General features: G+C 45.9%; 1 protein-coding gene across 2 annotated transcripts in view; it reads left to right on the top strand.

The window, feature by feature from the left end:
• KCNH3 (potassium voltage-gated channel subfamily H member 3) overlaps nt 1-27055 on the top strand; it is a 454232-nt gene that overhangs the window by 414066 nt on the left and 13111 nt on the right. For both annotated transcript variants that reach the window (XM_086964034.1, XM_086964026.1), the window contains 2 exons: nt 23448-23554; nt 24128-24204. In XM_086964034.1, the coding sequence (XP_086820160.1) occupies nt 23448-23554; nt 24128-24204 (184 nt within the window). The remainder of the gene's footprint in view (nt 1-23447; nt 23555-24127; nt 24205-27055) is intronic.

Genomic DNA, 27055 nt, shown 5'->3' with positions numbered 1-27055 from the left:
CCTGTGATTAATTCCATTGACGTGCTAAGCATTCCTAACGAGGACGCATGTTTAATCTTGCATGAGGTACTATGGCAATGCAAGATGCCATCATCCTCAGTAGCTGCATGAAAGTTCTGACTGTTAGATACTGATTGCTTTGGAATTGTAGTAGCAGTGTTTGGAAATTCAGAATCATGCTGCATTTGGATAGGCTAGACCTATTTGAGTGTTGAGCATAGTTCCTACATAGGGCTGCAGCTGTGAAGGTTGAAGATGGAATTTTTGGGCATTGATTAAAATCCCAGCTGATATAGAAGATTCATGTTGATTTGAGTGTGTTGTAGACACCTGTGGTATGTGTTGGTTTTAATAAGCCAATCGTCCAGGTATAGGATGACATGAATTTGTTGTCTCCTTAGATGAGCTGCTACCACTGCTAAGCATTTGGTGAGTATTCTGGGTGCAGGAGTGACTCTGAATGGGAGTATTTTGAATTGATAATGCTTTCCTGCTATCAGAAATATGAAATATTTACCATGTGCTGGGTGAATAGGGATATGAAAATACGCGTCCATTATGTCTAGTGCTGACATAAAGTCGCCTTGTTGTAGGAATGGAAGCACTTGTTGGAGTGTGACCATATGGAAGTGTTCTGATAGTATGTAAAGGTTTAAAGGCCTGAGGTCTAAAATTGCCCAAAGAGAACCATCATTTTGGGGGATCAGGAAGTAAAGAAAATAAACCTCTGAACCTTGATGTTGTAGTGGGACTGGTTCTATAGCTCCTTTAGTTAAATTAGCTTGTACTTCCTGTTTGAGTAGTTGTTGGTGCTCCAGAGAGAGCCTGTAAGTGTGAGGTGGGATATTGGGAGGATTGCTGGTGAACTCCAGGCAATAACAATGTTGGATAATGGCCAATGCCCACTTGTCTGATGTTATTGAATGCCAAGTGGGAAAAGACTGTTGCAGATGCCCTCCTACAGATGTAAGATGGTCGGGGTGAATTGTGATGGACTCACTGCTTGTTGGGAGATGGGACGGTACACGTTGGTGTGCCTCTTCCTCTGCCTTTAGAGTGGTTCCCTCTATAATGACATGTGTAAAATCCTCTAGAAGGGGGGGATTGAGTTTGGGGCCTGTGTAAAGATGCGGAGGCATCTGTGGAGGTAGTGTTTGAACCTCCCCTATGGAATGAGCGACAAAAGGAGCCTCTGTTAGAGAGTGTCTGAAGTGCTCCCATAGATTTAGTCACTTCACTATCTTTTTTCATCTTTTCTAGTGTTTCGTCCACTTGTGGTCCAAAAAGATATTCTTTATCAAAAGGAGCATTTCATTTTGTTTGTTGGACTTCTGGTTTAAAACCAGAGATACGCAGCCATGCCTGTCTTCTGAGGAGAATGCTGTTGTTAACTCTTCTAGCTGCAGTATAAGCATCATCTAGTGCACACCTGATGGAGGAGTTGGAGATTAATGTCCTCTCCTACACTAATTTGTGCCCTTTTTTCTTGTGCTCCTCTGGGAGGTATTAGATTAATTCTTCCATTTCTTCCCAGTGGGCTCCATCATACCTAGCAAGCAAACCCTGCTCGTTAGCTATACGCCAGTGATTAGCTGATTGTGCAGCCACTCTTTTGCCTGAGGCATCTATTAATTTAGATTCTTTGTCTAGAGGTGGTGCATCAGCTGATGTTTATGATTTTTCTCTTTTACGAGCATTAGCCCCTACCCAAGAATCTGGTGTAAGTTCACCTCTAATAAAAATTGGGTCAGATGGTGGGGGTTTGGATTTGTTGTCAACCCTAGGTGTTATAATGTGTGCGGGATCCTTAATAATATCCTCTGAATGGCGCATTATGCCTTTTAACATTGGGAGAGACTGTGATGTGATGTAAGTCTTCCTCTAAGGCTTCTCTATGTAAGGTGACCACATGATATGCAGCTGCTCTGGCTATTAAATCCTGATATGAGGTGTTGTCATAAGGAGGTGAGGGTTTTACAGGATAGCGATAAGGATCTGTGTCTCCTGGAGGGTCTACATTGTAGTCATGCAATGGATCTGGCGGTACTTCATAGGTGTCATCCCCTACATCTGCATCAGAGTCTGTGTGAGGAGGACCCCGTTGTGTAATCTTTAAAGGGTTTCCTGGTGAGTAAGGTATTAATGCTACCGGGGAAGATGGTGGTGGAGGGGAATGAGGAATAGGGTGGAAGGGACTGGTTGCAATCTCCTTTTTCTTTATTATCAAGGAATTTGATATCCAATGATCTCTAGAAAAGGAATCTTCCTTTTGGAGGATGGTGGCAGCACAGGTTTTGTTATGATGCAGCAAGTCTCTGGATGAATACCAAGTTTTTTCTGTTTGGGATCCAGTCTCTCCTGCATTGTTTCAAGAATTGGCTCTGGAAGCGTTGGATGAGCAGATTTATGTTTCGGTGCCGAAATTACAGTGCCGAACCAGACTTCACTTTCTTGTCCTTCGGAACTGAAGGTTTCAGAGTGAAGATGGAGTCTTGGCTCGTGACTAAGCCGAAAGGCTTTAGTTGTACTTTTGGGGCTGAGCTGGAGGGCAGGGCTTTGGAAGCAGAATCTTGATGCCTACCATGGCCGGATGGCAGTGGTGGCCTGGAAGCCTTTTGTTTGGTGAAAGGTTTTTGTGTGGGTAAAGGGATTTGGGTACTCATGGCAACTTGACCAGGTGGAATGTCATGAGACTCCAGTTAAATTTCGACGAGTTCTGAATCAGAGTCTTGAAGAGAGAAAGTGTGATGCAGCAGACCGGCTCATGGCCTGCGGCGCCTCCTGGCCCTGCTTTACCACCGCGGGTTAGTCCGCGTTGCCAGTTTTACGGCCTCGGGCGCGCTGAGGCTCAGTGCAGCAGTCTGCTGTTTCTTTACTGGGTGCCAAGGTGCATCCCACGGCTTCCCTCCTTTCTTGGTGGGCACACAGCAAGTTTAGGTTGTGGCCCACCAATTAGGCTGTTGTTTGATTAGACTGCTGTTCAACAGTGAGCCACAGTTTCTCAGCATACTGATTCCCCTCTGCTTACCTGAATTAGGAGGGGCTTGACAGTGTGTTGTCTGCTGCCATTTTCCTTGTCTTCTTCCCATGATTCTCTTTCCGGTTTCTAGAGCACCGTGGGTATGGGTATTTTTTCTACACCATTCCAAGATGTGGGTTATGTTATGTTATGTTATGTTATGTTATGTTATGTTATGTTATGTTATGTTAAGGGGTGCTTATAAAGCGCACTGTCACCATGAGTTTCCTGGCGCTGATTGGATGCTGAAAGAAACAGAGGGACTTTAGCTAGATTGTGGAAAAAGCCAGGTTTTGAGTGATTTACGGAATTGGATGAGAGTGTTAGAAATCCTGACTGGGGGAGGGAGGGAGTTCCAAAATTTTGACCAAGATAGGCAAATCTCCGACCACCAGATCTGCAGAGTTTAATGGAGGGGACAACCAAGAGGTGTAAGTGTGATGATCTGAGGTTACGTGAAGGACAATAGGGCCGGATGAGGGATTTCAGGAAAGCGGGGCAAGAACCAGAAAGAGACTTGAAAATAAGGCAGCCAAGCTTGAAGGCTGCCCTTAGGCTAACAGGGAGCCAGTGCAATTTGATGAGAAGGGGTTTGGCAGACTGCCATTTCGGTATCCCGAGGACCAGTCTCGCCGCCTGGTTTTGAATGATTTGCAGCCTATAGATGGAACATTTAGGCAAACCGTGGTAGATGGAATTCGAAAAATCCAGGCGGGAGAGGACGAGGGCCATGATCACTTGCAACAGAGCATCGGGGGTGAGGAGGTAAGCCACCTTCCTAATCCTGCGCAGCTGGAACATGCAGGAGGAGACCACCGTCCCCACCTGGGGCCCGAGAGATAGCCCAGCGTCAATGGTGACCCCGAGGCTTTTCACCGAGGCCACCGGGATAGGAGGGGGGCCAAGTTCTGCCGGCCAGAAATGTGGACCCCAGTGGGCAGCGCTCCTACCAGGAAGGAGAAGCTCCGTCTTTCCTGCGTTCAGTTTAAGCTGGTTCTGACACATCCACTGAAGGATATGGGACATGACTGCCTGGAAATTGGGAATAGCAGAGGGAGAGTTTAAAGAAAAGATGAGTTGCAGGTCGTCTGCGTAATTAAAGACGGTGACGTCCCACTGCCTCAGAGAAAAGAGAAGAGGCTGAAGATAGAGATTAAAGAGGAGGGGGGATAAGGAGGAGCCCTGGAGGACCCCACAAGGCAGGTGCTCCCTGGGAGCCCTGAATGTGCCTAGGCTGAGGGTCTGAGATCTCCCAGTAAGGAAGGATTTGACCCATGCCAGCGCCAGGCCCTGGATGCCGGCCTGTTCGACACGGTGGAGAAGGATGTTATGGTCCACCATGTCGAAGGCGGCCGACAGATCTAATAATACCAAGGCCTGGGGGGTACCCTTGTCAGCTCCGTCTCTCAAGGTATCCAGGACGGCCAGGATCACGGTCTCCGTAGAGTGACCAGGTCGAAAACCGGCCTGGTTAGCTTCGAGAAAGTTAGAACTCTCGATAAACCTAGAGAGACAGGCAGTCACATGGGCTTCCAAGATTTTAGAGAAGAAGGGTAAGAGGGAGATAGGGCGATAGTTCGCCGGGACGGCAGGATCGGCTCCAGGCTTCTTCAACAGAGGCACCAGAACGGCCTCCTTGAAGGAGCTGGGTACCGTCCCGGAGAGGAGAGAAGAATTAAGCAAGGGAAGAATGCAGTCAGGTAAAGATTGGCAGATGTCCCGAAGTATGAAAGGCGGACAGCGGTCGTCAGGAGAACCAGACTTAATGCGGGCAGCCAGAGTGGCTAGGGATGTGGGATCTAAGGGAGGGAACTGAGTAATGGAAAGAGCATTATGAGGGGGAGTAACAGAATCTGCGCCAGGTGAGGTGACCGAAATAGTGTAATTAATCAAAACAATCTTCTGTATAAAAAAAGTGCTGAGTGCATTACAGGATTCCTGTGTAGGGGCCTGGGTCGGGAGCGTCCTAGGATCAGAGGTGAATTCATCCAGGACTCTAAAAATCTCCTTCGACTTGTAAGGGGCTAGTAAGATTCTCTCTGAGGCATAGGCTTTTTTGGCTGCAGAGATGGCAGATTTATACTTATTACGGACTGCCACATAAGTATCTCTGCTTGACGGGCAGTAATCTCTTCTCCACTTACGTTCTGATTGGCGGAGTTCCAGCTGTATGGCCTTAAGTTGGGGAGTAAACCATTTATGAGAATTACTGTGTCGGGACCGAGGGAACTTGATTAAAGGGGCAAAGATGTCGCTAGCTGACACGAGCCAGTCGGAAACCTGGCCATCTAGCTCGTTGATGTCAATGTCGTTGAGGATAGGGGGGCGTGTGTGAGACAGATGAGATAACAATTTGGAGGAATCAACAGCCTTCCACTTACGAGCCATGCCACCCTCCCGCGAGGGGATCCTGATCTGGCCAGCCACCGAGATGGTAGTATCAATTAGAAAATGATCAGACCACACACAAGGTGTGGTAAGCGGGCTGGTGGACTTAACCCCATGGACCCAGATGTGGTCGAGTATGTGACCGCCACTGTGAGTGGGAGAGGTGACTAATTGGCTAAAGTTCAGCTCGAGAGACCTTCGAACAATTCGGTGGCATGAGGGCCAGCATCCTTATGCTGGAACCAGTAATTAAAGTCCCCAACAATGGCTATGCATGGGGAGGAAGTGGCTAGACTGGCAAGCTGTTCAATGAAAGATACGGGAAAGGAGGACATAGGCTGGGGGGGGTGGTAGAGTACCATAAGGGTGACTGCACCTGCCTCAGTCCCAAGGCTAAGAACCAGGTTGTCCACTTCAGGAAGAATCATAGAAGTGGAGGCAATAACCTTAAGGTTCTTACGCATTACCGCTGCGACCCCCCCCCCCGGGACGGCCCCCTGGGCGGTTGGTGTTTAGCAGGTAATAGTCAGGAGGTAACGCTGCCAGGATGTCCGGGTTCTCCTTTATCCTTTCACCATTCTTCTCCCAATCCAAGATGGTGGTTGACCTTCCTGTTTTGTCACTTCCTGTTCGTGGGTATTTAAGGGGCTGGATTTCTCATTTTCCTTAAGTTGAAACACTCTTCGCTCCTGTTGGTGTCTCTCTGCTCCTGTTGGCGATTCTCTGCTCCTGTTGGTGTCTCCCGGCTCCTGTTGGTGTATCTCCTTCCTGTTGTTGTCCCTCCGCTCCTGTTTGTGTCTCTTTGCTCCTGTTTGTGATGTTAGTTGCTGTTGGCATTTCTTACTGACGTGCCCTGTTTCCTGGATTCCTGGAGTCACCATTTCCATCAAAGGTTTTTCCCTTCGGGATTTTTTCCTCTCAGGGATTCCTTCAGGAAGGCACTGTCTGTCCTGACGTTGACTTGTCAGCAGCCCCGTGGCTACCGAAAAGGGTCACCCCCTACATCGGACAGACCAGGACCTTCAAGATCTGGAACCAGGAAACATCCTTACGCCTTAAGGTCAGAAAAAAGAGTTCAGAATCTGACAGAAAGTCTCTTCCTCTTCAGCTGCCCATGCTTCCATGTCTTCTTGTTCAATATTTTGTTCTTCAAAAACATCTGGAGTGTCTTCATTGCTCTGACTCTGCATCTCTTTTCATCAGTCCAGACGGACACCCAAGGTCTTCTCTGATCGAAATGACGGGCAGGCATCACAATCTTCTTCTCTGTCGTCCTGGGAGAGGCATAGATTACAGACTTTGTGGAGGTTGGTGCACGAGTACTTGGAGTGGCACCGATGGCAGAATTAAAATGGAGTCCTTTCCCTCAGCAGATTACTCGATTAAATTATTGTTGGGTGGAAGATTCCTTGAACAGGCTAGGCCTGAAAGCTGCATGGCTCCCCTCCCCATGCCTAAAATGGCTGCGGGGACCCCACCCCCAGGACCCATATTATTTTACGGTGGGTGGCCTAGTGCCTACCCAGGACACCCACCATGCACAAGGTTGGGGGCTGCAGGGGTGCCCCATGACCCCAGCTGGCTCCCCACATGCTGCTGGAGCCTGCATTGCACCCGCCTGCAGGAAGCAGCTATTAATGCTGCTCCCTCCGGACAAGAGCAATATCTTAATCTGTTTCCCTGCCTGCACTGGTGCGGGCTAGGTAACAGATCTCAAGTCTGCTCCCAGCCGACTGGATTTTATTTTTAAAGCTTAACTTACAGCTTCATATAATCTCCCACCCTCCCCAACAAGGAGCATGCCATAGCAGTGTAATTAGTCTGTTTCCAGGGGGTGGGAGCATTTTTAAAGCTCCGACCCGCTGGGAGCAAACTTTGTGTTTGCTCCTGTTTGGCGAGAGTTTTAAAAATGCTCCCACCAGGCAGGAGCAAACACAAGTTTTCCTACCCATGTCAGTGCAGCCAGGTAAATTGCAGGGCTCCCTGGGACACATCAAGTGAGCCAGCCCCAGGGGATGGGTTCCCCAGGGCCTTTTAAAGGTTCAGCGAGGGTGGCCAAATTGCCCCTCCCCATAAATAATAATTTGGGCCCGAGAGGATGGGGTACCAGGGGCTGAATACGGCTCAGGGAGGGGGGCCCACTCCCCCCCCAAAAAAAACATGCATTGTCCTCCCAGGCCCTGGCCCTTCCTGGGGTATTTTAAAAAGAAATGCAGGAGCCTGTGCTTTTTTTTCCATTTTGCTTTGGATTCGCCATGAATTCGCAGCAATTTTGTTTTAAAAGAAAAATGTTTTTGGCCCCATGCCTAGTTGGTCAGGGTATCCCTACCCTATTCGCTTATGGTTTTTATTTAGGGCTCAGGACTGAGTCCAGAGTTCTAAAATGGCTTCCACCACTTCCCGGTTTAGGTGGTGGCAACCAATCAGATCTCAGTTTGATCTGCCAGATCTGCTGAGGCTCCGAGTCTCTAGCTATACAAAGTTTTAGAGCATTAATTGCTCAAAAACTACTGAACCAATTTACACCAAATCACAAAAAGCACTGTTTCTGGCGCAAGATCAAGCTTTCTGCCAAATTTGGTGTACATTTGTTTGGCTTTTTGGCTGCAGCTGTTTCTAAAGTTCCTATATATATTCATCAAGAAAAGTGTCTGCTGTAGTGAGACCCCACGCCAGGTAAGTCAATAACCAACATCCTTTATTGAAAAATCTGCGAGGGAAGTTCATTGCAACACGAGGAATAAATCCGCAGGAGCCGACGCGTTTCGTGTAAACTTCTTCAAAGGCAGCGGATGAAGTGCAACACACAGCTTTTTACCAGCAGCAACAGTATTTCAATCATGGTACCCCGCCCTCATGGGCGTGACCGGTGCTTGGCCTGCTGGTACTTGTGGTGCCGGTTGTTACTCCAGTGAGTCGCCGTCATGTAAAACACAATGTTCAACAGTGAAACCCCAGTGGGTGGTGGTGCCAATGATTGCCTCCTCAGCTGGCCTTTTCACTTTCAATAAAACGGCACCTGGCCCTGTAACCCACGGCATCGGTTGGCGCCGCAGCAGGAACGTTGAAAAACAGGGCTGGGGTCTTCTCCGCGACTCAGAACCAAGCCGCTATAAATTCATCAAGAAAAGTGTCTGCTGTAGAGAGACCCCACGCCGGTAAGTCGATAGCCAACATCCTTTATTGAAAAATCAGCGAGGGAAGTTCATTGCAACACGAGGAATAAATCCGCAACACACGGCTTTTTACCAGCAGCAACAATATTTCAATCAATAGTACCCCGCCCTCATGGGCGTGACCGGTGCTTGGCCTGCTGGTACTTGTGGTGCCGGTTGTTACTCCAGTGAGTCGCCGTCATGTAAAACACAATGTTCAACACCGGTCACGCCCATGAGGGCGGGGTACCATGATCATCATAATTTAAATGTGATGGATAGGATTCGCGTGCTGATCGAGCTTGGTAGACTACCGGTACGGGACTGTAGTTTTCTAAAAGTAAAAAATAAAACTGATATACATATTTTTTGGTTCAAGATACAAAATATTACATATTTGTAAAGTAAAAAAAAGGATAATAGAGTTGCAAAATGTAAAAAATAATTAGAAAAAATATAGGTTTTATAAATATTACAATATGAAATTAACATTTAAATAACCTTTGAGATTCACTGAAAAAAACATCAGTTTTACAGACGTTACAGTTAGGAATTAGCATTTAAAAAACCTTTGAAATTCACAGAAAAAAACATAGGTTTCAGGGACGTTATAGTTAGTTGGACATTTGACTCATATAAAATCAGAGAAATTCGCCAGTTATAGTTAGTTGAGCTAACTATAACCCGCGCGCCCGCAATGCACTGCTGATGACGTCACATATCACATCACTCATGACATCACTGATGACATCATCCACATAACAATCTGATGCACATACTGATGCTCTAATATAAACTCACCCACTCTAAAATACAGACTACTATTTTTGAAACCATACACACAACAATGCCAGATACTACATACCACTGACTGTTTCCTAGGTCTATACTCACATCCAGTGACTTATAAATGCAGTTACTCATCAATACAGTACTATAATATGTACTCGAACACCTGTACATACAGTCACACTCTACCACTCATTCATAGAGTTACTCACACACTTAGTCAGTAATGCAAAGAATGAATTACATACTCATTTACTCATGTATACAGTTATACACACCAACTGGGTTATTTATACACACACATCACTTACTTATGCAGATACTACTAACACATACTTACTGTCTAATACAATCACTGATACAAGCAGACACGCATGTTGTGAGAAGTTGGCCTGATATGTGATGTTTCCAATTCTGGAACCACCTTGTATCAGTCCAAACAATCCCTTATGGTGTCTGGTTGTAAGTCAACCTTATAGACAAGCTATCCTAAGAGTAGCATGGACTAAGCAGCCTTAAAGGCTAAACTCAAGAGGTCGTGTTAAGCGAGCTGTTTTACCAATCACAATCCTGTAATATCAAATGAAAGGACACCACACAAGTATATATTATAAAAATATATGTATTTATTACTAGAATAATCCTCTGTACTCTTTATGAGTGCAGAGGCACAAGCGTTTAAACAAAAGCACAGTTAAACATACAAAGTTACACAATTATGGATGAGGGCGGGTGGCCACTCAAATCATATATTAAGAAAGTGGTATAAGAGATACCAATCGAACAGTGGTTAGGCCTAGGGCCTAGGGAATCGCTGGGAGCAGTCGGGACTAGCAATGCTGAAGTCGGGAAAAGCCCGCGGGATTCGGGTGCAGCGCTTAAAGCACAGCCATGCACCAATGCAAAGTCAATGGTGCGTAAAAGTTATAAAGTTATAGTTTAAGGAGACTTCCGCTTAACCTAGCAAGATGAAACTTTAGACACATACACTAGAGGTGTGTACCAGTGTGGGAACACCGGCGTTGATGAGTTACCTCACCCACAGGAAGCGGGTGCACAGGTGCGAAGTAGTGTCGGGTTTTGTCACGCTGGTTGATGGTGCTTGGAGCTGAAGAGCTGCAGGCGTCGAGTCGGGAAGTGTCCGGTGTGATCCAAGGGTGGATCGAAGTTAAAGATGATCTGAAAGCAGAGGGGACAGAGTCTGGGTCACTCAGCAGTGACCAGGGTGGAACCAGATGGAACCAGACAATGTCGGGCTCTTTCTGGTCGCTGAGGGGTCGCTTCTCTCCCCTGCCACGTGGACTCTGGGGCACCGAGGATGTCCAGGAGTGGATCACAAGCTGTCCCACGCAGGCTCTCGCTGTCGGCAGTGTCGGCTTCCTGATTGGAGCAAACAACCCTTGGCAAGGGCAACCCACGCAGGATTCGAAGATGGCGTTGCACTCGGACCAGGAGGATCAGAGCGGGTGCTCCTTTTCAGAGGAGCGGGTGCAAGTCTGGAGCAACCAGATTTACAAGTTGGTTTTCAAGGTTCGTCGGCACAGGGGCCACAAGCCAACGGGCAAGTGACCGGGCCAACGCGTTGAGCCAAAAGATGCAGAAGGGCCCCACGCAGCACTCGGTGAGTGTAGAGGGGTGAGCTTCGGTGCAAGAGAGGCTCAGGGCTGGGGCTTCTCAGACCCCAATGCACAGCTTCGAGGGTCACTCGTGGGCTGCACGGTCAGCGTCTCAAGGTCTTTCCAAGATGGCGGGCCCCACGCTTCAGGTCGCCTCCACGGGTCTCAGCTCTGCAGGGACTGTGGATCGGGCTGTTAGAAGGCAGGCACGCTTGCTCTTGTCGAACTCTGTCGCTCGAGTTCCGGCGGGAACTGCAACAAAGCAAACGTCGAGGTGCTGGATGGTGCCTGTTTGCACAGCGTGGTCACTCCTTGACCACAAGGGAGTTTCTTTAGTCTTCTACGTCGAGTACGATGTCGAAGGGTCCAGAGTTTCATTTCATAAGTTTCAGTCAGGATAATCTGAGTGCTTTGGCACTGCTCCCATTCTTATACCAATCTAGGGGGCTGGATTACCTGCTAGGTCCCCTCCTATGGGTGGGACCCAGGAAGGGGGTGGTTACACCCCTTTCCCTTTGTCCAGGTCGCGCTGGGACTGGGGCTGGTGTGCCCCAGAACCGGTTTGACCGGATTATGCAAGGGGAAGCCTTGTGCGCCCCAGGCACTGTCTGGTTTCTTTCAAACCTCCCTGCTACAATCCACTATCTCCTGTCTGGGGTGGTGTGACACCTCCCCGCGACAGGAAAGCCTTTGTCCAAGCCTCCTCGGCTGAGTTTTGGTCAGCAGCAGGAGGTCAGACTTGTGTCTGTGGCAGAAGCGTCCATTTTGTGATGCTGAGGCTCTTTTAAAATCAACCGCGTTTCAGTAAAGTAACATGTCTTCTCCCTCTAGAGGGGTGGAATGCTATCCCCGTCGACAGGACTGTCGAGGGGATAGTATTCCAAATCGTATGACACCTTACACGACATGTTTTGATAAAGCCAAACCAAAGTTAACATATAACCGCGAGGATTATAATGCACTTAATAGTATATTTATTTATTTATATTTATATTTATAAAAGCACTTATAGAGCGCGAACGAAGGCCCTTGAGCATCTCGGCGCTAAGCTTGCTGCAGTGTTTAACCCACAAGGGGGGCAGAGGTTCATTGGTTAAAAATCCAAGTTTTAAGTTGCTTGCGGAACGACCAGAGGGAGGTGCTAATTTTGATTGAGTGTGTCAATGTGTTCCACAGTTTCGGTGCAGCTACCAGGAATCTTCTGTCCCCCCATGTGACAGATTTGGTTCGAGGTACCACCAATTCATGCAGACTAGAAGAGCGTAGCGTTCTTGAGGGACAGTAAGGGATGAGGTTTTGGGTAAAGAAGGCAGGTCCAACATTGTGTAGAGCCTTGTATACCAGGCAAAGAGACTTAAACATAATTCTCTTTCTCACCGGTAGCCAGTGGAGCTGTTTTATGGTGGGTGAGACCGATTGATATTTGGGAATGCGCCCTAGGAGCCTGGCGGCAGCATTCTGAATAGCCTGCATTTTCCATAGCACTCTCTCCTGGGCACCTAGAAACAAAGCATTGCAATAGTCTAGGGTCGACAAAACCTGGGAGCTCACCAACGTTTTTCCGGCACTCTTAGGTAAGAAAGGCAAGATTTTCTTAATGAGCCTTAGTTTATGGAAAGCTGAGGAGGAGATCTGGTTGGCGTGTGGTAGAAAGTTTAGGCGGTTGTCAAAAATGACTCCCAAATTCCTCACCTTGTTAGTCGGGTCCGGAGGCTGGCCCATGGGTGATGGCCACCAAAGGGGGGACCAGTCCAGGGATAAATTGCCAAAAATTACAACCTCCGACTTATCAGAGTTTAATTTCAGGCAATTCTGAGCCATCCAACTCCCGATAGCCAGCATGCCTTGGTTAAAGTTGTTGGCTATTTTGAGCCCGTCATTCTTGACGGCAAGGACCAGTTGAGTGTCATCTGCATAGGAGGTAAGGCTCATCCCGTATGCCCTGATGACTTTGGCAAGGTCAGACACATAAATGTTAAATAGTGTCGGACTTACGGATGAGCCTTGGGGAACTCCACATGGCAGTGACAGGGGGGAAGATTCAAAAGGTCCGACAGTGACGACCTGGGACCTATTTGCCAGGAAAGAGGCCAGAAGATTCTTAGCCTTGCCTCGAATACCTGTGCTCTCGACACGGTCGACCAAAGTGACATGGTCGACCGTGTCGAAGGCCGCCGATAAGTCCTACAGGATGAGAACAGCTGTACCTCCGGCATCCCGGATGGATCTTATATCGTCCGCCGCTTTGACCAGTGCGGTCTCAGTTCCGTGGAACTGACGGAACCCAAACTGTGATTCGTCCAGGAGTTTGTGTTCCTCAATAAAGGATGAGAGTTGGGAGTTCATGATTTTCTCCACTATTTTTGCCATCAGAGGGAGACTAGCAATAGGGCGATAACTTTTAAGTTCTTCCTTGTCGAGGTTAGGTTTCTTAAGGAGAGGTTTTATAAAGGTCTTTTTCAGCGTCTCTGGGAAGATGCCTGTGCAAAACATAGAGTTGCAGATTGCAGTCATGGCCGGAAGAACTGCTTCCATAATCGGTCGTAAGACCTTCAAGGGGCATGGGTCTAGGGCCGAGCCAGATTTGATGGATGACACGATGTTCTGTACCTGCAAACAGGTGAGCTCGTGGAACTGCAAAAATGTAGGACCCTGGTGGTGAATTGAAGGCCTCGAGGGGGTAGTAGTATTATTGGCAAAAACCCGATAAATGTCATCAACTTTGCTAAAGAAAAAGTTGGACAGTGCGTCGCAAAGAGCCTGGGAGGGGGGAGGAGTAAGATCGACGGATAGACCAGCTAGCTGTTTAGTGGTCTCATATAGTGATTTATTCGAGTTTTTGGCTGTTTCTATTCTGTCACAATAGTACTTTTGTTTTGCCTCAGAGATGATGGTTTTATATATGGCCACTGATTCCTTGTATCTAGATTTGGCTTCATCTGTATAATTTTTCCGCCAAAGTCTCTCTCTATTCCTACATTGTTGCTTTTGAGTGCGCAGTGCCTCTGAATACCATGGGGCCGACGGGGTCTGTCTGTTGCGAGACCGTTGTTTAATTTGAACCAAGTCAGTGGCCGCCGAGCTCACCAAATTATGAAATTGAGAGGTGGCGATGGTGGGATCGGTAGATAGTGTAGGAGAAGTATCATCAAGCAGGGTGTGTAACCTTGTTACGTCTATATCGTCCCAAGCCAGATAAGGTTGGCGAGAGTTAGTGCTAGATTTGCCAGCCAATGGATCCTGCAATGACAGGGATGCCAAGATAAGGTGGTGATCGGACCAAGTAAGGGGGAGTATTTGGGTGACTTGAAGGCCCGGGGCGTTAGTGAAGATGCCATCCAGTGTATGGCCCCCTTCGTGCGTGGTAGAGTGAACCAGGGGGAAGAGACCGAAGGTGGACATATCTGCTAGGAGAGTGACGGTATCAGGGTTATCTGGTATATCAAAGTGAAAGTTAAAATAACCTAGGATGGTGAGGGAGTTGTCAAGAGCAGATGCTTCCAGAGTAGACCTAAGATCAACGATAAATTCATTCCTGGGCCTAGGAGGTCGGTAAAGAAGAATCCCCTTGAATGTGTGGGATGGGGACAGTTTAATCGCAAATTCTAGGGCTTCACAGGAGGTTCGAGTAATGGTTTTAGTTCTTACCGCAAAAGTGTCACGGGCTATAATGCCAATACCGCCGCCTTTTTTCTTTACTTGTCTATCCAGTCTGTGTATGGCAAACCCAGTGGGTACGGCAATGGCTAGATCTGGATCAGATGCCTGATCCAACCACGTTTCTGTCATAAACAGTAGGTCTATTTTGTGATCCTGGATCAGCTCATAGATATCTTGGTTGTGCTTGCCCAGTGAGCGGACATTCGTAAGAGCGATAGAATAGGTTTTTTTATGGTTGTACTTTTTACCGGGCAGTGGTTTGTGAATAAAAGGGATCAAAGCATGACACCCTGAACAATGCGTGTTAGGATTTGTGAACAGGGAGTGAGGGTTGCATATGAGACAAGCCTGAAGGGTCGGTGGACGTAAATGCAGGAGCTGGATAGCGGAGTAACAAATGCGTTGGGACAGCGGTAGGGAACCAGGGGGAGTGGCCCTAGGCCCGGGCCAGGCGCGGACGGGCGCAGACGGGCTTGCCTTTGGCGCGCCCGCTGCGCGGTCGGGCGGATCCGTTGTTTATATACATTGTGGCGGGGGCGGGAGGAGGGTGGGAGGGGCGCAGAGCTCTCCGGCCAGCCTTCCCTGTCCAAGATGGCGCCCAAAGTTGTGCTCAAGGCTTCCCAGCGCCTGGTAACAGCGGCGCTGTGGGAGGCAGGGTACAAGAGCCTCGGCGAATTAATCTCGCCTTGAGGTGGGGGCAAATGTTTTTAAAAAGCACAATTAAAATATAATACAGTGTTTAAAAGCGATTTCTCAATCAATCACATAACACTCAATCAAGCATAGAATACCTCCGGCTTCCGCTTCAGAGGGGATTTAAAAGCGATTCGAAACTCAATCACCTTCTAATCATTCACAGTGTGCAAGCGAGCATAGAAAACCTCCGGCTTCCGCCTCAGAGGAAAACGAACAGCAGAACCTCGGGGGAATGAGGGCAACGCCCTTAAGTATCCTGGGAGGGCGGGAGGGGCGCAGAGCTCTCCGGCCAGCCTTCCCTGTCCTAGATGGCGCCCAAAGTTGTGCTCAAGGCTTCCCAGCGCCTGGTAACAGCGGCGCTGTGGGAGGCAGGGTACAAGAGCCTCGGCAAATTAATCTCGCCTTGAGGTGGGGGCAAATGTTTTTAAAAAAGCACAATTAAAATATAATACAGTGTTTAAAAGCAATTTCTCAATCAATCACATAACACTCAATCAAGCATAGAATACCTCCGGCTTCCGCCTCAGAGGGGATTTAAAAGCGATTCGAAACTCAATCACCTTCTAATCATTCACAGTGTGCAAGCGAGCATAGAAAACCTCCGGCTTCCGCCTCAGAGGAAAACGAACAACAGAACCGGTATGGCATTATCCCGGAACAGCTTAGGGAGTTGTTCCCGACAGCTGCAGACAGGCTCAGCTCATGCCTGAGCCCCATCTCACATTAAACCACGCACTCTGCCTCAAACATTGATAAGGCCTTCCATAGGAGTGACTCACATGTTTATATGTGTCCAGATATAGGTTTAGATATAGGTATACTATATCTAAGCAAGAGGTGATTACACCAACTTGCCCCAGCTGAGTGATCAGCCAGTTGTGTCAATTTAAGAACCAGCCCGGGGTGGCAAAAGCTATGCTGCAGCCCCTGGTAGGCCTTGGTGGCACCTATGCCCTGAGCACCTATAGTGCATGGTACAGGGGCTGACAAGGAGTCCAGTTCCAATTGGGTTATGTACCTATAGTACATGGATGTGAATTTAGAGAGAGAACAGCAGGCTGGGGGTCTGATTAGCAGGCCCACAGCCTCATTAAGTCGAAAACCAGTGAAGCAAAAAGCAAAAATTGGGGTGACCATAGGATAGCAGACCCTACTCTCCTACACATGTATACACCCACTCTTTAAATAACGTACTCTCACGTATAGTCATTTATATATTCCAACACTCCCATATACTGCCTTAAAACATATGTAGTTACTCACACATATACCAATGAGACATTAATTCACTCATCAACACACCCATACACACACTAACTCACCCATACAGCCCTTCCCAGATGCACTTTTGAATCCATACAGCCTGTGAATCACCCACTCAGACATCTGTGCACAGAGTCACATGCCCCCACCCACCAGCACAGACACTCAGGCACCCATACAGATACTCAGACAACAAATCAATAACCTATATAGCGAGTCATGTCATGCAGCTGCTTACCCACAACTGGGAGACGTATACAGAGTTTCACACAGTTTAGTCACTAACCCATGTTCTCAGTAAGATGCGTTCAATCACTCAGTTATACAGTCAGTCACGCGCCTACTAAATAATCCATTCAGGCACTTGTAAATCCACTCATTCTTTAATACACCATGGCATAGATATATATGAAAAATATTTAAACTTTATAGAAACACACATTCAGTGGATGATGTCATCAGTGATATCATTTGAGATGTCATCATTGATGTCATCAGTGATGTCACTGGCCATGTCATGAGTGATGTAATATATAACATCATCAGAAGTGCATTGCGGGCTTGCGAGTTATAGTTAGGCTCTTGACAAAGGACGAAAGTTTGAAACGCGTTGAGCCGAAAATCGATGTTTGGAGGCACTGAACATGTCTTGTTCCATCACTTACCTTACAGAGTAAACCTTCCTGTGGGCGTTCTCTAAGTGGTGAACTTCTTTGATTTGGATATGAGCGGCTTTTGCCAGGTCGCGAGGACGAACCGCTGCTGGAAGGCGGATCTCGGGTGCTCGGAGGTCTGAGCACCAGATGAGAACAAGGGGGCTCGTGAGTAAGTGTGCAAGAATTGGCAACAGACAGAGTTTCAGCCTCACGACAACCCACGTGGGATTTGAGTTTGCGTGACATTTGAATGCAGCAACATCCACTGAGATGTAATTGTTTGCGATAACACTGGCATTACCAGAATGCTTAGCTGCAAAAAGGACACGCCCACTGGGGCTGAAAGAGAATAAAATGCAAATGTGTTCCGCATCATGGTTGCTGTGTTTCTTGTGCTAGGCTCTTGACAAAGAATGAAAGTTTGAAACGCGTTGAGCTGAAAATCGATGTTTGGAGGCACTGAACATGTCTTGTTCCATCACTTACCTTACAGAGTAAACCTTCCTGTGGGCGTTCTCTAAGTGGTGAACTTCTTTGATTTGGATATGAGCGGCTTTTGCCAGGTCGCGAGGACGAACCGCTGCTGGAAGGCGGATCTCTGGTGCTCGGAGGTCTGAGCACCAGATGAGAACAAAGGGGCTCGTGAGTAAGTGTGCAAGAATTGGCAACAGACAGAGTTTCAGCCTCACGACAACCCACTTGGGATTTGATTTTGCATGACATTTGAATTCAGCAACATCTACTGAGATGTAATTGTTTGCGAGAACACTACCATTACCAGAATGCTTAGCTGCAAAAAGAACACGCCCACTGGGGCTGAAAGAGAATAAAATGCAAATGTGTTCCGCATCATGGTTGCTGTGTTTCTTGTGCTAGGCTTTTGACAAAGAACAAAAGTTTGAAACGCTTTGAGCCGAAAATCGATGTTTGGAGGCACTGAACATGTCTTGTTCCATCACTTACCTTACAGAGTAAACCTTTGTGTGGGCGTTCTCTAAGTGGTGAACTTCTTTGATTTGGATATGAGCGGCTTTTGCCAGGTCGCGAGGACAAACCGCTCCTGGAAGGCGGATCTCGGGTGCTCGGAGGTCTGAGCACCAGATGAGAACAAAGGGGCTCGTGAGTAAGTGTGCAAGAATTGGCAACAGACAGAGTTTCAGCCTCACGACAGCCCACTTGGGATTTGAGTTTGCGTGACATTTGAATGCAGCAACATCCACTGAGATGTAATGTTTGCGAGAACACTGCCATTACCAGAATGCTTAGCTGCAAAAAGGACACGCCCACTGGGGCTGAAAGAGAATAAAATGCAAATGTGTTCCGCATCATGGTTGCTGTGTTTCTTGTGCTAGGCTCTTGACAAAGAACAAAAGTTTGAAACGCGTTGAGACGAAAATCGATGTTTGGAGGCACTGAACATGTCTTGTTCCATCACTTACCTTACAGAGTAAACCTTCCTGTGGGTGTTCTCTAAGTGGTGAACTTCTTTGATTTGGATATGAGCGGCTTTTGCCAGGTCGCGAGGACGAACCGCTGCTGGAAGGCGGATCTCGGGTACTCGGAGGTCTGAGCACCAAATGAGAACAAAGGGGATGTGAGTAAGTGTGCAAGAATTGGCAACAGACAGAGTTTCAGCCTCACGACAACCCACTTGGGATTTGCGTTTGCGTGACATTTGAATGCAGCAACATCCACCGAGATGTAATTGTTTGCGAGAACACTGCCATTACCAGAATGCTTAGCTGCAAAATGGACACGCCCACTGGGGCTGAAAGAGAATAAAATGCAAATGTGTTCCGTATCACGGTTGCTGTGTTTCTTGTGCGAGGCTCTTGACAAAGAACGAAAGTTTGAAACGCGTTGAGCCGAAAATCGATGTTTGGAGGCACTGAACATGTCTTGTTCCATCACTTACCTTACAGAGTAAACCTTCGTGTGGGCGTTCTCTGAGTGGTGAACTTCTTTGATTTGGATATATATATAGAGAGAGAGAGATACAGATATATATCCGGTTTGCGTTTGTAAACTTTGTCAATTAAAAACAAACGGAGCCTACACCTTGTGATCGTACTTCCCTTTTTTAATCAGCTTCAGCCATTACGCCTTTCGGCCGTAGCGACGGCCTTGGGCACATGATTGGTGTGTGCTATTTACTCACGAACACAACCACTTGAAGAGGGCCAAGGGGAGTTTTAAAGACCAGGCTCTGACATAATCCCCACATACATTCAACTACAAAAGAATGTCAGAGGGTCTAAACAGAAGGGGATGTAAACCAAAAATGTAAACCATAAGGCACACCGGACCTTACCACGTGTCCCAACACCTCGGGTCAACCCACCATGAGACCTATGAGATGGTCAGGCAAGGATGCCCATCAGTCACCACATGGAACCGCCCTTCATCATATAGGATTCTCTTGCGACCTTCTCAGAGGGAGGCAAATGTCTTCGCAGTCGAGGGCCTAGATGGAAAAAGCCCTCAACTGGTCAGACAGGCCTTTCTAACGTCCTGTTACTCTTTTGTGTGAATTTTCTTTTTAAACAACAGGGTGACTGATGTTGCAGTGCAATAAAGTATGTGAGTAAAATAAGAAAAAAAAGTGTCATAAAATTGGATGAGCGAGTACTGAAAGTAACATTTATTCTGTTGTTACCCGCCCTTCCAATATTAACATTTAGTCAGTGACAGTTTAAAAATATAACTGCCCAGATGTACTAATAGGTCGACATGTTTCAGCAAATAACGACATGTTCTGTCTCTTGCTTTCTTCAGGACCTCAACGACTGATAGCTACTGCAAAGTGAATAAACAATAATCAGGGAACAATAAACTGAAAAAGTGTATAGGGGAACGAATACAGAGATCACCTGAATCCACTAGGTGTCCGTATCGTCCAGTTGTCTCTCAAGTCGTATCGGACTTGTAAAAGATGCTGACCTCACCCCACCTGGCCTTGGCTCAGGAAGAAAAGGGGAAACACTGCTCTAACCGTCGGTACTTCAAAACCGGCATCTGAACCTTCTGGGGAGGCATCCTTGCCTGACCATCTCATAGGTCTCATGGTGGGTCGACCCGAGGTGTTGGGACACGTGGTATGGTCCGATGTGCTATTTACTTCCATTTTTCAGAAGACATAGATAAAATACTATGCCCTCGCACACCTGCATATCCAAAACAATTGTAAATTCATTGCAATGTTTACAGGATTGTGAATAAATACAAAATTTTAGTATAACTCATCATATTTACTGCTAAAATTAGGGTTTGCAATAAAACGTTAATAAGTACAATACATTTCTTCCAGGTGAGTGCCTGATAGTTGTTTTAGGGTGTGTTTTCTGATTAACTTGACAGTCTCAAGACATATTGGACGGCATGTGCCTAGGTCACTACACACAATTCAACTCAATTTGCTTATATAAAACCATTCTGATTAGTTAGAGTTTTAAAGTTAGTTCTATTGAGGGCGATAAAGTGCCATTTGCAGCGTTCTATTTGGCTAGTGCCAGTAAATTTAACTATCACCTATCAATATCTAAAAAAATACTTTTTCTCTAACACATCTTATAATGCGAGGGTAATCTTACATACTTGTACACAAAGGCTACACCAAACCTAATTTCACAGAAATGTGGCTCCTCATTTACTAATCTATTGATCCTATAGAAATTTACAAACAAGGTTGCAGTTCTTCATCATAGTTGAGCCCATTGGGAGCTTTGCTGTCTAACAGTATTGTGTATCTAGTCTCCAATTCTCTTAGTAATTTTGTGCGGTCCCCCCCCCCTGTTTGTTAGGTGGAACTGAATCAATAACAAAATAACTAGTATGTGCAGGGTCCATCTGATTCACAAACTCACAGTGACATGCTACTGGGTATGTCTAATCCCCGTTGGTTATTGTCCTCATGTGTTGTAGGATTCTTTTATGTGCCTGCAGAGTAGGAACTGCCCACATAACTACGGTTGCAGGAGCTGGTTAGTACATACACAGCAATCTCTGTTTTGCAGTTATAGGATCCTTCGATCAACAGATTCCTCTCTCCTGAAGGGTGTGAAATATCATGTGGTATTTTTAGCTACGCTGTACTCTTTACAGCGAGTGCATTTTTTAAAACCATTTGGTGGTTTAACCAACTTTGGTCACATTGTTCTTCTGGACTACTCTTCACTATAACGTCTTTTAGTGAAGGTGCTCTGCGATATGTTATCGGGGGGTACTTGGGGAGTATTGTCCCTATGATTGGATCTCGTTTCAGGATGTGCCAGTTTTTTATTCTTCAGCTCCCTGAGTTAATTGTGATTTGTGCTGTATGTAGTGAGAAACCTCACTGTTGATTCTGTTTTTCTATCTTGGGGATCGCTAGTAGAAAATAAGATCGATTCTCAACTCTTTTTATTTGCTGATCTTCTTACATCATCAATTATTAGTTTACTGTATCCCCTCTAAAGGAATCTATTGGTCATATCATACTGACATTTTCTTAGACCATCTTTTGTGCTACAATTTATTGATGCCCTCAGCATTTCACCATAAGGTATACTCAACTTAGTATGCTGAGGATGAAGGATAGAGTCATGGAGTGTTGTATTTCCGGCTGTCTCTTTCCTATATAGCCTGGTTTCCAATTTGCCCTTTTCAACATAAACCTCTACATCAAGAAATGCCACTTTTGTTTTGCTAATATTTTGTGTAAATTTCAAGTTCAATTCATATTATTGATGATCCTGACAAATTGTTCTGCAGAGTTCATCGAGCCCCTCCACACCACAAAGACATCATCTAGGTATCTTGCCCACATAACAATGTGCTTGTCTCAAATCGCAGTCCCCCGTTATTGGTGGTACAGTTCACCGTCAAACCGAAAGAGATATATATATATATATATATATATATATATATATATATATATATATATATATATATATATATATATATATATATATATATATATATCTACCAATTGGAATATCCTTACTCAGCCCTTTATGATTGTTAAATGGCACGTTCCAATTGAATCCTGCCATAAAATGTTCTCATGGTGACAGTTGGTAAAGCGCAGATGTAAGGAGCGGATGGCTGAATAAACATTGCTTGATTCATACTTCTGACTTCTGTGATTATCACCTGGTATTCTTACTCACCCCTAAACCCTAGAAACCCCTTACTACCCCTTACCCTTGCCCAACCGTAAATCCTAAAAAAGCTTTACTAATCCTTACCCATCCCTGAACTGTAAAAACTCCTTTAACCCTTACTACCCCATAACATTACCCATCCCTAAAACCTAGAAAACCCTTACTACCACATACCTTTACCCAATCCAGTCTTAAAAAAATAGGGGTTTAGGCTAACCCAGTCTCTACCAGGCTCTAATGGGCACAGATGGGGCCCATTCTTCGTCCAACTTATGTCCGCTGTTTACTCTATCTATGTGAATGGCCCTATTCTGGGAAATTGGTAACAATTTTATCTCAAAACTGTGTGCCGTTATATGTGCAAATTGGGCAAGACCGAGTAGTCCAGACTGAAAAATAGCTGTAGTCCAAGTCCAGGAAATCTCCTTAAGTGCATCCCCTTAAACCTCGTTAAGCACATCCCCAAATGATATTCAAACCACAAAGGATGCTGCAGTCTGTCAGTGTTATCAGAAGGAGGAAGTAAAAGTGTCAAGTATATAAAGCTATCATAAATGCCAACCTGAAAAACTGGTGTTACTGGGAAGTAATTTGTCATTGTTTTTATATATCACGTTACATAACACAAATCCCCCCCCAATTGTGTATTTATAGTCATTTAGCAAAGTTCTAATTTAAGAGAAAATTGCAGATGCCTTTGAACCTCTTTCATATTTGTTGTTGCCCGGCAATTACTGTTCATCAATTGTGTGGTGTGCCGGTATGATCCATCTACCCACTGGTGCACATATTACAGTATGTGGATCAAGAACCCATAGTCTGATCACCTGTGCAGAGGTGGGCTGGCTTACCAGGAGAGGTGATGACATGCAGATGTTCAGTACGACCAGTGAGGCAGGGGAAATTACTCACACAATAGGATTTCCTTTCAGACTGGACTGGGGATGAGTCTGTCACACAACACACTCCTGATCCTTCAGTGGTATAGTCCTGCTTGGGGCAAAAGAAACAGACTATTGTTTGTTTATCAGCTGGATCAATTCTTTCTTATTCCTCCCATCCAGGGTGGTTGATGGGATCGAAGAAGAAGGCTGCAGGACCGATCGGCAGAAATTCAGCTTCCAAGACGGGCATTTGGGAGTCAGCTGTAGCAGCCCCTCGCCTGTGCCAGGTAATGTTAGTACCACGCCATCCTGTGTTAGGAAAAGTTGAGAAGGCCCCTCACCTGTATTGGCTAATGTCAAAGTCCCCAGTCTTAGGCCCTGTTCCTACAGCAGCTCCTTGACTGTATCATGTAAAGCCATGGCCCTCTCACCCTAAATCTGGTTGAGCTCGAATTCTCAGGAGGTAAGCCAGGGTGCCATTAACACTGGCCCAGTTTATGTGAAGCGTCAGACATACGAAAAAGTTAATTTAGCCTCCTCTAACTTAGGCAAGGCAAAATCTACTACTCTTCCTGTCAAGTGGGCACCTCAATCTAGACCTCATAATTCCAAAGGAGCAGCCAGGGAACAAAGAAGAATTGTGCCAGCCCCTCCAGTTCCAGACAGTAGATGCCTTTGTGTTGCTTCTGAATACCCACCCTTCCTATTGGGGTTACTTCCATGTTCTGACCACGTGTGCCTGCCCTGTGCCCACTTTCCTCTCTCCATTAGCAGCCTCAGCGGACTATAAACATGCTCAAGCCTGTATAGCCAAACCCTGCTACCTGCCCCCCATCCTCACACTGTTGCCTCTCTTCCAGAGAGTGGTCTGCTGACCATCCCGTCTCCTGCCACAGACCAGAGAGCTACAGAGCACATCGAGAAGCTGAGCCACGCGGTAAGAACTATGCACATGCTGAAGATAAGACTATTATGTCAGAGGGGCATCCCTATTGACAGGGTCACTGGAATTATGCAGCAGTGGAGGACCGAATTATGTGGCAGGGGTGACTAAATTATGCAGCAAGAAAAGGCTAATTATGCAGCATAATGCCGCAGATTTTGTAATAAGATTACTTCATTGTTTTGTCATTTTTACACTTAACACTGGGCAAAGGTGTGACCTCGTTGGTACCAATTTAGCACGAATGACTCAATGGATGGATAAATTAGGTATTGTGTAAAGTACAACAGATACTACGGGAGTGTCCAACTACAGTAATAAGCAAAAGAAAGGTGAATGATCAAGCTTTGCAAAGGGCCTTTTACTGTGCAGCAATGCTTGGCTCCACATATTTAGCAGCTTTTGATCCGTTTGAGCTAGAAACAAAATGTCATTTTTGTTAAATTCTGTTGAATATGAATAATGTGAAAATGCTGCAAATCCAAAATAATGCTGAAAACGCTGCGGCTTTAGAATCACATAATCCCAATGGGCCTGCCTATGGCTCCAGTTTACAACAGTGAGAAGGGGAGTGTCCCAGAAGGGATGGTAACAGTGACTTACAAGTAAGGAAGTGTTCACCTTCAGGGGGTACAAACAGTGCTGGCATTTCTGTGCACTCCAGTACACATGTTTCTGGGTGATTGCTCTTATTCAGCGAGAAGTAGCAGGTCTCTTTAGGGGGACTTCAAAAACTGCTTGTATTTTATCAAGTCAGTACCACTGCAAAGCGTGGAGGTGCATCACAATGATCACCAGCCTGATCCCTCTACAAGGAGCTTCAACAGTGCAGGGGGAAAGAGCACACTCCTGACTTCACTGAAAAAGTTCACCATTGCATTCTGGTAAATGAAGTTCATAATATTTTCAGTTATACACAAGTACAATAATGTTCACCATCAGTGTGTATAATCAAGGCTGGTATTTCTGGTCATTCCTGGTCATGTGTTTTGGGTGATTGCCCTTCTTCAGTCTCTGTATTTCATCAGGTTAGTGTAGTGTTGTGTGATCATGGGTAGTAGGACCCTTTTGGACCTAGGTGGACTCCTTACAAAGTTACATAATCATTTGGGATACTCCATCACAAACGTGACGGATATTCTGTCCGCCCCGTTACAAGTTCCATAGGATATATTGACATCGTAAATTGGCGAACAGGATATCTGTAACTTTTGTGACAGAGTAACCCTGTTCACCAAGATCGTAATCAGGCCTTCAGTCTACAAAAGGTACTCATGGCTGTGAAAACTGAGCAACGTGCAGATCGACAGGCTGCTGATATGGAAGCTGGAATGACCCAGAATGAATCAGTGTTGATCATGAAAAGTAAGAAGAAACACAAAGTGGAGGCCCAGAAGACGATGTTTCAGAATAAAAAGAAGTTGAGTTTCCAATGTGGATTTTTGTTTCCAGATATGCAGAGGCTGTAGGATATAAAACCATTTCATAATGGTATGCAAAGCAAAAGAGAAACAAAGTGTGTCACGATGAGAAGAGAAAATGGATGCCAGAAAGTTCCAGAAGCATTGTAGCCATGCCCACAAGCCCAAACGGCAACATCAATTGAGGCAAGTAGAGACTAAACCAAGTCTATCATCATCAAATTCATCTTCTAAAGGCTCTTCAACATCATCATCGAGCTACAGTGAAGAAGATGGGTGTGCAGTGGTGATGTCGAACACAGAAAAACATCCACATGTAGGAATAACTGCTTGCAAAGAAGAACACAAGTGAAAGAGAGATCACCACGTGAAGCGACCCAACTCATTTGGCCGATGACCCAAGATCACGCTAAAGGTGAATGGCTGCCCTACAAATTTCATTATAGTCAGTGGTGCATCGATATCGTGCCAGCAGAAAAATACAATGAACTGTCTCTGGTACCAATGTCTAATGCCATAGAAAAGAAAGGTGTACACTTGGGCTGCTTCTACGCCAATGCAAAATCAAGGGTAATTTGTAGCGCCCACAAGGCATAAGAAAGCAACGGTAGAAGCACCAAATCATGTTCTCCAAGGTACTTCGTTGAGTGCATGTCCATCAATTATAACCTCAATGTACATTCTGAAATAGTACTTCAATTATCTTTGTTATTTCATGGACTAGGGAAACTTAAGAAATTGAATGTGCAACTTCACATTAACGAGAACATTCGTCCTGTTGCTCAGCAACACGGTTAAATTGCTTTTCATTTACAGTAGGTCGATGAGAAAGAACTAGGAACATTATTGAAGCATGACATCATTGAGCATGCCACTGGTGTGATGGCATGGGCTACGCCCATAGTGGTAGTGTCAAAAAAGGAGATAGCAGTTGCAGTGTCCATTTGTGTTGGCATGCGCCTCGCCAGTAAAGCAATCAAGAAAGAAAGGCATCTGGGTCAACACATAACTGACATTATTACACAGGTAAATAATGTCAAAGTCTTCCCCTGTCTTCATTTGAACAAAGGATACCATTAACACGTCATGGAAGAGAACTGTAGCTACATTATTACCTTTTCAACTCATGTTGTTTTGTTCAGATACAAAAGACTCAGTTTTGGTGGGTCGCCAACTGCAGAAATCTTACAGGATGCCATTCGCTGAGTAACTCAACCTGCCACATATGCTTTTAACTACAGTGATGTTATATTAGTGTATGGGTCCACACAAAATGAGCATGAAAAAGCTCTTACGCAAGTCTGTCATTTGCTCGCTGTTGCAGGTTTAATGTTAAATGCAGAAAAGTATGAGTTTCACGAAACCAAACTCAAATTCTTGGGGCATATTTTCTCTGAAGGGGGAATGACTCCTGACCCTGAAGA

This window comes from Lissotriton vulgaris, chromosome 1_1 (assembly GCF_964263255.1).
Source record: "Lissotriton vulgaris chromosome 1_1, aLisVul1.2, whole genome shotgun sequence".
Classification (NCBI taxonomy): Eukaryota; Metazoa; Chordata; class Amphibia; order Caudata; family Salamandridae; genus Lissotriton; species Lissotriton vulgaris.
This window is presented reverse-complemented; position numbering and strand designations above follow the sequence as displayed.